Source organism: Pholcus phalangioides, unplaced genomic scaffold, assembly GCF_987345545.1.
Source record: "Pholcus phalangioides strain wild (caught in Gottingen) unplaced genomic scaffold, Ppha-v1.0 ptg000015l_1, whole genome shotgun sequence".
Taxonomy (NCBI): domain Eukaryota; kingdom Metazoa; phylum Arthropoda; class Arachnida; order Araneae; family Pholcidae; genus Pholcus; species Pholcus phalangioides.
Genome location: NW_028301608.1, coordinates 75801606 through 75813838, shown reverse-complemented (window position 1 = coordinate 75813838; position 12233 = coordinate 75801606). Strand labels below are relative to the sequence as shown.

The following is a 12233-nucleotide window of genomic DNA, read 5'->3' as shown; positions in this document are numbered from 1 at the left end:
CAGATTTTTTACCTTTTTTTTTATTTAATTCAAAACTTGTCTTGAGCATTCATTTTATACTTTTAGTGAATGTTCCAAAATTTGAGATAGAATTTGCAAATGTAAAAATTTCTTCCTTGAGACGTTTATTAATTTTTACGTTGAACATTTTTTTTCTGAATTTGTTCCAGGTAATTTATGCTTTTTAGACAAGGTAGTTATGTGTTTTTGGTGTTCAAAATAAAAGAAACTACAGTATATACCTATTTGAAGTTCCATCGTTATTATTTATAGGAAAAAATAATGATTTTTTACCATGAAAATTATCAGTTTGCTTGAACTTGCCTCAGTTCAAGTGTTAAAAAAAATGTTAAAAATGCTATCTGAAAACTAAAAGCACCAGCCTCCGAAAATATTTAAAAGAACCTTCGAAAAGATATGCGTAATTAGAAACAAGAATGTAAAAGTGAAACAAGTACCTTTGACTTCAAACTCAGTCAGATTGACTTGTATTCTTGCTTGCTTCTTTTCATCCATACCCAGAGTCAAAAGTGACTTGATTTCAAGGGGATCGAGCACCGGTATGCCTATTTCGGGCAAACCAGTGCGCATAACCTTCCTGTAGTTTTCAATTAAACCCTTCAAGAAACCATTCACTCCTGCCGCATGATTCATATCTCTGACCGAACGTAACTGCACCGACTGCTGCTGCTGAGACGATTCTGCCGAATGGAAAAGAGAGGCTGTTGTTGAAATTAATCAATAACAAACTTTTCAATTTCAGAAAAAACATTTGAATTATAACAATAAAAACGTAAGCGCCCTTGAATGTAACTTCAACTCACGTTTGTTTTACCAGGGCATTTCGTTGTTATAATGCTTTAATTGATATATTTGGTATATACGTTGATATATTTCACTTGAATCAATTCAATTTTGAATCAAACAATTTCGCAAGGAAAATACGAGTACTGTACGTTCATGTCTTTTGCGATTTTGTGTTTTCTTGAGAAGAAGCAAAGAGTAAGAAGGCGCTGAATTTACTTTTTGGCATTACAGGTGAGGGCTCCCAACGCATGCTCACCCAGGTTGACCAAATAAATTTTTGTACCTTGTCGCAATTCTGAAGAGACGTTCTTCTGTAGCTGCAAATATAGTAAATCGAAGTGTAAAGATGGAGTCACATCTGTAGAACTAACCGTTTCAAACACGCGTCATAACTGACAGATATACATAGGTGTTCATGTCGAGAGACTCACCGTGAGAGACGTAGACAGATGTTATGTATTGAGTGGGCGATTGCACGCGGTAGTCACAAGCTAACTTCGAAAACATGTACACGTATTTGTTTTTAATGTTTTAATATTTTTCTTATATACTCAGTGAAATTCCGAAAAAAACGATACTCTGCAGACAAGAAAAAATTTACATTTACAGGGATTATCGGTATATCGCGAGCTTTTTCTGAATCGGTGTTGTTAGTAACACCATAAAATTCACCGTACTTCATCAACACGACAAAAGGAGCGAAGGTTGAGTTTCAAGATGCTCTGGTGCTGCTCAGTGAGAAAAAAATATCCAGTGTGCAGAGCATTATTCCCGCTTTAGAACTGTCCAACACCCACAGAAAACCCCTAGTGATCATCGCAGAGGACATTGATGGTGAAGCTTTGAGCGCGCTTGTTTTGAATCGACTGAAAATTGGCCTCCAGGTTGCTGCAGTCAAAGCTCCTGGATTTGGCGACAATAGGAAGAATACTCTTCATGATATGGCCATTGCTACAGGAGGAATTGTCTTTGGGGATGAGGGAAGTCTTGTTAAAATTGAAGATATCCAAATATCAGATCTTGGTGAAGTTGGTGAGGTGACAATCACCAAAGACGACACGTTGCTTCTGCGAGGGAAAGATGACAAGAAGGATGTCGGTAAAAGAATTGACCAGATCAAGGACGAGATTGATGTCACGACATCGCAGTACGAGAAAGAAAAACTCAATGAGAGGCTTGCTAGATTGTCCAATGGCGTTGCTGTCTTGAAAGTCGGAGGTTCCAGTGAAGTTGAAGTCAACGAGAAGAAAGACAGAGTGACTGATGCATTGAACGCCACGAGAGCAGCTGTCGAGGAAGGAATCGTTGCTGGTGGCGGCACCGCATTGCTCCGCTGCCTTCCAGCTCTTGACACCATAAAGTATGAGAACGACGACCAAAAGACTGGAATTGACATCATCAGGAAATCTTTGAAGATGCCTTGCACCCAGATAGCCAAGAACGCTGGTGTCGATGCTTCCGTCGTCACGCAGAAGGTGCTAGATGCTGAAGGCGACATGGGTTATGATGCCATGAAGGGCGAATACGTGAACATGATCGAAGCTGGGATTATCGACCCAACTAAAGTCGTGCGCACTGCATTGATGGATGCCGCTGGAGTCGCATCGTTGCTCACCACAGCTGAAGCAGTCATTGTTGAATTGCCAAAGGACGACAAGATGCCCATGGGAGCTGGAGGTATGGGCGGCATGGGAGGAATGGGTGGTATGGACATGTGAAGAAATTGATTAAAATCTAATTAGAAAAAACAAATCAAATATCCATAGGTTTAATCATTGAAATATATCATTTTTGTTCAGTTGATAGTATTCATATATGTGTTGGTCTGTACAGTGTTAGTCTTCTTGATGGAAGCTACGGTCATGTTTCAAGTAATAAAAAATGCACTTGTGAACATTTACTGGCCCTACAAAATTACAAACAATTAGTCAGCGGAGGCAAGTTCGAAGGGGTGGGGTGCCGACTCTCTTAATTTCTTCCGTCACCGTATGTCAAGGCCATTAACACACCATCATCACCTGCTAACTAGAAAGACTGACCAACACTTAGATTTGGACAGAATCCACTTCACCGTCCAGGAGAGGCACTTTCACAGGCTCTCACCCATCACCACCTGCAGAAGAAGGTCTCTGCCCGAAGCTCGTGACGTCCAAAAGAAGACCTATAGCCATTGGTTATAGCAGGCCGACGCATGCACCATCTTTAACTTTTTTTGTAGTTTATCTGTTACCGTGAAAGACCGAAATGTCGACATTCACCATGTACTGATAATGAATGTCTGAAATATATTTGCTAATTATCATTATTTCTCACTTACACCGGCAAATGTTGACATTCACCATGCACTAATAGTGAATGCTGAATAAAAATAATTTTTTGAATGATAGCAGGACTCTCGCTGGGCGCTTGCTATTTCCGACCACTACTATTTACTTACTTACTAACAGAAACGGCAACCCAGTCCATATTCCGAAGAATTTCTAACCGATAGGTCACCGCCGGAGTAAAAAAAATATGATAGGGGCAAGAAGAGTCAAGAAGGTGTGAAAAATCAAAGTATCGTATCGAAAAATACACACGCGTACAGTTAAAAGCAAGAGCTGCTGGGAAGAAATGTACATTGCTTACAAAATTGGGTATGCATGAAATTACACCTGACACCCCCGGAAAGGGGGAAAAAGTACGTGACATACTGTACAAAAAAAAACTACACCGAGATGCAACCTGCGGAAGGAGACAGAAAATCAGCGGCCACACATGGGAAGAACCCACATGCAGGTCCGCCGCACCTCAAATATCCAACGCTACACCTCTTCATGAAAATATATGAAAAAACAATCCACTTACAAACTATATGAGCACACAAACAGCCGGGGGAAGCGCCACGCACCCCCCAGTATATCAGAATAATAGAATAATGTGTGGGGTATGAATACAATGGTAGCATGATGCACAGTTACAGGACGGAATACATGTACGCGAAGCGTCTCAAAATTACACAAAGAAGAAAAGTGAGAAACGGGTTTGTTAACAATGTGAATCCATCGAGAATATTTTGAAAGAGTTTTTTGGAGAAAAATATAATATATTTTTGAATGTGCGTATCGAAAAATACACGTACAGTTTAAAACAAGGGCAGGAGAAAAGAAATGTATGCTTGCAAAATTGGATATACATGAAATTACACCTGACACTACTGAATAGTGTAAAAATACATGACACACTGAAAAAAAAAATGCGAAATGGATACAAATGTAGTGACTAGAAGAAGAGTATACATGGTAGTCCGTTACATTCCAAGTATCATACAATACACAATTTTTACATGAAAATAGATAAAAAAACAATCTAGTTACAAATTATTTGTAAAGCGCAAACGGCTAGGGAAAGCATTACGCACTTCCTAGTCCGTGAGTAATTATAGAGGAAAAAAGAATGTGACTCTCTTGTGGTCGCAAGATCCATAGGGATACATAGTTACAAGGGAGTATACAAAGCATATATATGCATGTAAAGTTTCAAAACTACACAAAGTAAGAAAAGTGAGAAGCAGGTTTCAGTTAACAATGTGAATACATCGAGAATATTCTGAGGGAGTTTGAGAAAAATACAACATATCTTTAAATGTGATAGGACCAAAGTATCGAGAAAAAAAAAATCTACATTGAGAAAAGATGTCATTGTGTATCTAAGGATGGGATACAAAATGAGTTACAAGGAGATGAGTACATATGCCAGTCTGTTGCTTTCCAAATATCATAGAATACACAATTTTTACATGAAAATAGATAGAAAAACAATCCAGTTACAAATTGTACGAAATACAAAATTATAGAGGTTAAAGTAGGGTGTGACTATTGTGGCCACATGATATGCAGTTACAGCACAAGTAAGAAAAGTGAGTAATGGGTTTCAGTTAAAAATGTGAATACATCGAAAAATACTGAAGGCGTTTCGGAGAAAAATACAATATATCTTTAATATCTGGTCTGTACAATATTAAACAATCATTGCTGTTGATTTCGGCTCTTACTGCGAGTTATTGGTAAGGAGTAATCTGTGTCTATTTCCGAGGAAGATATGGAGTCGTCGGCTGTAGATGGGTGTGTAAGATGTTTATTATGCCAGAATTGTAAGTTTTGTTCGAGAAGCCTGATGAGGGTTCTGGCTTGGATCGACAGAACTTGCGATCGGATGATTCGTTTCTTCCAAACGTTTTTTAGTTTGGGATCAATCACTGGGAAGTGATGTGAATTTGTGTACTGACGCAGAGAGAGAGAGCTGGTAAAGTAGTGAAGGAGATCCCCAATCTCTCCACAGTTGCAGTACTTATTTCCGATGATATGGAATCTCTTAAGGTAGGTTGGTAGTGGGCCGTGCTCTGTGATGAAGATAGTTTTCTCTCTAGGCCACACTAGGTTTGTAAGATTTACCCATAGACTAAAGATATAAATAGACAGCGCACGCTATTCATAAAACTTGTCGAACGTGAAGAAAAAATGAGCAGTATTGTCGGGGAAAGAACAGGTTCTGCGCTATTACATTTGGCTCGTTTTCGCAGAACATAGCGATTTCGTGTTAATGCTAGGATGTTGCTGTAACGAAATTTGACTCGATCGAGTTGATGAAAACTTTCCTTCAGTTGTTCAATGAATTTCATTCATTCTTTTGTAAAATACTTAGGGAATGTGGGGTTTAAAAAAAAATCAATTCTATAATATAAAAAAATATTGAAAAACGAAATTGTTTTATTTTCCAAAAGGGATAATTCCTAATAATTTAAGACTTTTGAGTTTTTAAATCTTATTATATAACCTACCTCTTATATATACAGCCTATTTCATTTCTATTTTTAAATATTCTCTTCTCATTCACTTTGCCACTTTTAATTTCAAAAATTTATTTTAACTAGGGGTTATTAAAACATAAAAATTATCTTCCAAGAACATTAAAGTTACTCTAATCATACATTTATTTTGAGTAAATAATTATAATGCATCATATTATGTTATGTAACACATTCACACTCATACCATATTTAGTCATGAAATATTTAAATAATAAGTAAAAGTTTCATTTCCAACATTTTCTTGAAAAACCTTTTATAATCTTATCACACAAAAATGTAAACACTTACATAATATTTCAGGAATAAAATGAATTTTTCAAGAAAATTGCAATACCTCATCGTCAGTACTTTTCTAAATTATAAGAAATGAAATTTCGTGTAGCATATATAAAGTATGTAATAATGTAGAGTACGTAAATGTATTTTACATGTGACATATATGTGAAACCTCTTCGCTCCAGAAGTATACATATGTGAATCTTCATTTTTTTTTTAGGCATTAAGTAGTTTTTAGAATGATTCTTTCATTCAGTTAACATCTGAGGTACACATAGTGACTTCAGATCTTAACTCAGATGGTCCTAATAAAGATATTGACTAAAAATTAATTAATCAATTAATTCATTCATTTTTCTTATTTGAGGGCAATTTCACACATACGGCAAACACAAATTAATCAATAAAAAAATTTCTTTTCTGTAATAGTTTTCTCTCAGGCCTGGAGAGAGGTAAAAATACTATTTTTAGAGGTAGTTATACATTTTTATGCAAAACTGCCATTGTCTAGAGCATAGTTTCCCAACCTTTTTTGTCCCATCGCCCCCAACGCAATCTCACCCATAGGATCCTATGTTATATCCGTAGCTTCTATCGCCCCAAGGGGGCGTTAGCGCCCACGTTGGGAATCACTGGTCTAGAGGGTGCGTTTTCATTACATTCTATTTAAATAAAATATTTGTCATAAATTCCTCATTCTGAAAAGCATATTTTCTTCAAGTTGAGCGAAACTCGAATAAACCCACTAGCTCGCCAAATCTTGCGGAGACATATATTTCAGTTAAAAGTTAATAAAACTCATTACTTCAATCATTTATTACCAAAAATTCTATTAAAACATTTAATAATGACTCATGACATTTGAATTTTACCAAAACTTGGAACTTCAATTGAATTAAATCCAAAATGGAATCGTAAAAAACTGAAACTACGCCGGAAATCTATTGAATCGTCAATTTAATATTCCAATTTTTAATTTATAAGAAGGGGAATAAGCAAAAAAGTATTCCCTTGTGAAAGGATACTGGTCCCCCTTTCTCCTAAACCGTTCAGAACATCCGAAAGCTGCGCAAGTGTTGACCATTCTAATCAAAAATAAGACAGCACGTGTAGATCGTCATACGAATAGCTACAGTATAAGGAAAGCATTGCCAGCGAGATTCCCTGACCAGCCTTTTGACCGGAGTCACGTGACTCCGGATCTTTGCTTCATATTGTAACCCCTCGCGTGCACTTTATATTATTCTTACTCTGTGGATTTACCTCAGGTATAACTTCTGTGACGTTCGCAGAGGTGTTGGTCCGAGAACATTCCTGCTGCCAGGAGTTCTTGAGAACAGATTGAAGTAACCTTTTTGCATATGATGTTGGTAGCACTACTGCTACTTCTTAACCGTGTATAACCTCGTACACACATTCCTCTGCTATTCACGACTACTTTATTAGTAAATGCACCTCCTGTAGGCCGAACTTTGTTCGGGCCGATAGGGGGGGCCCCTGCCCCTGTACCTGAAAATATCGGCTCTGTTTCACCGCAACCGGCAGAAAAAATCGTGGATTTTTTTTTTGTGTATTTGGTGTTTTTGGTGTGTATTTGGTGTTTTTGGTGTGTATTTGGTGTTTTTGGTGTGTATTTGGTGCCTCTCTGGCTGTGCTAACGTGAGGCCGATTAGAGCCGATTGACCTAGCCGACTTGATCTAGGGTGATGTAATACCTATCTGGCCCGGGTCCCCCTTGATATTTTCGGTGTGTTGAAGACGTTATTAATTTATTAATGATATAGAGCCCGGAAGTTTAGGCACTAAAAATGGTAAAAATAGGCAGGCAAAAAGGTACTAAAAAGGCATTTATAAATAATGTAAAAAATGAAAAAAAAGAACTAACTAAAATTAAGAGTTATGCTATGGCCAATAGTAGATATTACCATGTAAAATAGTAACAAATGCTTCATATACAGTGAAATCTCGATATAACGGTACTCTGTGGATCGGGGAAAAATATATTGTGCAGTACCGTGGGGTGACTCACACCAGAGCAATGAAAATTTTATATAATATAATATATATTCGTTTATAATATTTTTTAGAATTGAAACGAAAAATGTTAAAAGAATAATAATGTGTGCTTAAAAGAAAAAAAATAATAATAATAGTAGTAGTAGTAGTAGTATTTCTTTGAAGTGTGTGTTAAAGTATCAATAATATTTGATGAAATTAAAAATCGAAATGTATTGGTGAAATATAAAAAAAGTATGTGTTAATGAATAGGAGCAATGTGCCTTGGAGCACCCGCAGATTTCTCGACGTGTTAAATCGTGAATTTCGTCGAGCGTAAAATGTATGAATCCCGAACCATCATCATCATCATCAAGCAGACGGTATGAAGGCAGACACGTGATCGTGTACAGGAAATACTGAAGAGGAGGGCGTGTGGTTGGCTAATTTCGTCCGATCACGGGCTTCGGATCACGTGTTTGTTATCGAAAAAAAATACTGGAAAATACTGAGTTTTGGGGGCAGTTGGAGAGGATCACTAGATATTAGCGCACGTAACAAATTCCAGGTGTTTGCTCCGGGCGTGCCTCGAGCGCGGCCCATCGTAAAATTCCCGTGATGATCACTCCACCAACTTAATTCACCAGTGTAAAAATTCAGTGAAGATCACCCGACCAACAGCATTATCCGTCGTAAAAAAATTCCAGTGATGATCGCCATAAGATATTTTCCCTAACGAACTCGAGGTGACCACCGATAGACAGCGCCTTCACTTCCAACCCATCTCGCTAATGGCAGTAAATTGCACTATAGCGATATGGCCAGAGTTGGTGTTTGGTGAAGTAGTGATGATCTCCCGAGCAAGACATTTCCCCATCGAAAAATGACAGTAACGTAAAATTCTAGTGGCGATTGCCCGTCCAGCTTAATTGCCCATCTTAAAATTCCAGTGGAGTTGCGCGCGCTCCGAGGTTACTTCTGAGTCAACAGTCACGATGTAAAGGCGATACCTAGATAAGTTTACAATTTTTTTTTTTATTTGATGGTTTTTTTTTTTTGGTTGGAGCCCCATAGTCACCGAATTAAATCCAAAATATTAAGTGATTATATTTTGAGTGATTATACCATTGTGGTAATTCTTGTTTTAGTATGAAGGTACACCTAAAATTACCTAATTATTTAAGACGCGTGAGTAATTGAAAATACATGTACTTAACTGTTCAAATATGCAATGCCTGTAAAAAAATAAAAAATTTATGTTTTTTCAACAACAACTTGGATAACATAAAAAACCGAATTAAACACCTCATTTCGATTTTCAATCTGTCTGTCTAGCGGCCATTCAATGTGTTTTGAGTGTTTTTTTTCTTTTTTTTCTTGGGTCATTTAACTCATTCCTTTTCAGCCCTTTTTGCTCACTGCAACAGCAACATTATACGAACCTAGGTGTTAATGAACTCTCGGTAAATTGCACAAATGGTGCCGAGTCTAGTCCCTAATTAGAAACCTTAATTACTAGAACAATAATGTATAGTAAAGGGCGAAAAATAAATAAATAATTAAAAGTAAATAAATATAGTAATAATAATTTAGTTTGCGAATTCTTCTTGCAAGTGTCAACAATGAAAACTTTTGTGTTGCTGTTGAAATTTTTTTGTGAATAACAGTAATAATTGGTCGATGAGTAGTGAAGCCCAATCATTGAAAATGATGTGTGGTAATATGAATTTAATATAATAATTAGTTTTTTTCATTTTTATAATTACATATATGTTTAAAAATTTGATTTTGGTGGGAAACGCTGAGGTGATGAATAGGTGTATATTGGTGCAAGTTAAATAATTTGTTAGGGTTTACAAAAATTTTTTTGGATACGAGAAAGATGATAATATCCATTACCATGACCATGACCATAATTGGTGGGCCGGGGTCCCAATCGCCGCTGTGGTAGCGGCCCATACCCCCTTCATCTGTTTTCGCCATCTGCTCATGCGATTTTGCGTGAAGCCATTTTGTTGTTTGTGCAGATTATTTAATTTTTTGCTTTTCTTTTAAAAGCTAGCGCCCTATTGGGCTTGAAAACAAGTTTGTACTTTAATGGTCCATTTGAACATTTCTCGCTACTCTTTTTCGCTTGTTCTTACGATCATCGCTTTATTTCGATTGTGCATACGCCTGACTAGTCCCTTGACATGATGTTAGTTGCCACTTTGTGGTACTTGTCCGATTGCCTGGGTTTCATTGTCCGTGGGGTGGTGTGAGCCCGAGTAGAGGGAAGGAGGGGGGCGTCTCCTAAGGGCCGTCAGCAAAGTTAGTTTTTGCTGTTGTCATGTGTAATATCCATTATGAACAAACCAGTAGCAGGAGCTTTTATGATGCTACCACAATTTATGAGTAGTCAGAGGAGGAAAAACTTAATGCCATTAATTATCGCTACCTCCAATCAAATTTCAATCCTTTCTACTTCCATCTTCGAGGGTTGCTCCGACCATAAAATCCCAGTCATTAACTTTCCCCTCCTCATTCTATCCCACCCTACAATTTCACCCCTAAACGTAATTTCAACAAAGCAAATTATCCCACTTATGCAAAATATTCTTTGCTCTCACCTCAATGATTTCCTATCCATATCCTCTTCTAACAATATTCAAACCCTCTAGACCTCCTTTAAATGTATTATAGACAAATGCTTAGCTACAATTCCAATTTAAAAAGTTTCTTCCAAGTATTTTCTTAATCCGTGCATCACCAGAGACATTATTCATCTAAAGAGGCAAATCCGCCGTATCTCTTTCAAATATAAAACCAACAAATCCAATTCCCTCAAATCCGTAATTTCAGCCTCCACCCGAGCCCTCAAAAACCTCATTTCCGCCCAAAAGACCAAATACCACTCTCGTTCCCCCCCCCCCTATTTCTTAAAAACTAATCCAACGAAATTCTTGAGTTACCTTAGACCTAAATCTGTTGGTCCCACTTCCCTCAGAATTCAAATAAACATTGAATTCTGCTGAATTCAATTTAGCGTTCTGATCGGTTTTCTCAATAGACCCCTCCCCAATACTCTTTTTTGATTCTATCTACAACTCGCCCCCAATATCTCTCTCCAAACAGAGTATCCTAAAATTATTGAAAAAACTGAAACCCTATTCTGGACCCCGATGACATCCCAAATTCCATTCTTAAATTCTGTGCTGATAAAGTCTCCGACTATCTTTTAATCCTGTTCATTGTTTCACTAAACACTGCTATCCTCCCCAATGACTGGAAAATCAATAAAATTATCCCTATCCACGAATCGGGTCCACTTTCGAATCCCCTTAACTTTTGGCCAATAGCAATCACCTCCTCCTGCTGCAAAATCTTCGAACATACTGTAGCAAAAGAAATCCGTATCCACTTAGACTCCATCAACTCCCCCCCCCAACCAACACGGCTTTAGAAAAATCTCTCTCTCCACTACCTTTCAATTGACACTCTTCATCCACGACCTCTCGGAAGCCATTGATAAAACCTACAAACTGATATAGTTTTCCTAGATTTCTCTAAAACCTTTGATAAAGTTCCCCATGATAAACTTCTCCTTAAAATCTCATGCCTTGGCCTCAACGTGCAATTACTTATTGGGTGGAGGCTTTCCTAAAACATCGTAAGCAGTTTGTCCATTTTAATGAGCATAACTCCCCATCCACCCCGTAATGTCTGGGACCCCTCAAGGATCGGTCCTCTCCCCGTACTTTTCTTAATTTACATCAACGACCTTCCAGAATCCCTCAACTGCACCACTAGATTATTTGCTGATGCCTGTGTAATGTACCGTATCATTCTCCATGAATCTGATCAGGAACTTCTTCAACATAACCTGGCTTCCATCGCTTCCATCGTTCTTTATGGCAAATGCCAATCAATATCTCAAAAACGGTTCACATGAAAGTTACCCGTAAATTACTTCTCTTGAATACTCGTACTCCATCAATAATTAAACGTTATCCCAAGTTTCTCAAATCAAATACCTCGGTGTCATAATCTCACCGTCCTACGTTGGAACAAACATGTTGACTACGTTTACCAGAAGTGTCTAAACAAACTTTTCTTCCTCGGCCGCAACCTTAAACACTCCACTCGAGATATCAGACTACTCTGTTACCAAACTTATATCTCCCTCGTTCTTTCCTACGCAGCTGAAATCTGGGACCCACCTCTAGTAATATAGACAAACTCGAATCAATCCAAATAAATCCACCCGATTTGCTCACAACTGCTGGTCATCTTTCGTTTCCGTGTCCGAACTCAAAAATGAACTTCT

General features: G+C 37.6%; 1 protein-coding gene and 1 pseudogene across 1 annotated transcript in view; one reads left to right on the top strand and one right to left on the bottom strand.

Moving 5' to 3' along the window:
• LOC149076698 (uncharacterized) overlaps nucleotides 1-12233 on the bottom strand; it is a 79900-nt gene that overhangs the window by 35232 nt on the left and 32435 nt on the right. Inside the window, exon 3 of the mRNA XM_089244320.1 lies at nucleotides 459-701. Coding sequence (XP_089100446.1) covers nucleotides 459-701 — 243 coding nt within the window. The remainder of the gene's footprint in view (nucleotides 1-458; nucleotides 702-12233) is intronic.
• Nucleotides 1476-2682, top strand: LOC149076699 (60 kDa heat shock protein, mitochondrial pseudogene; annotated as a pseudogene).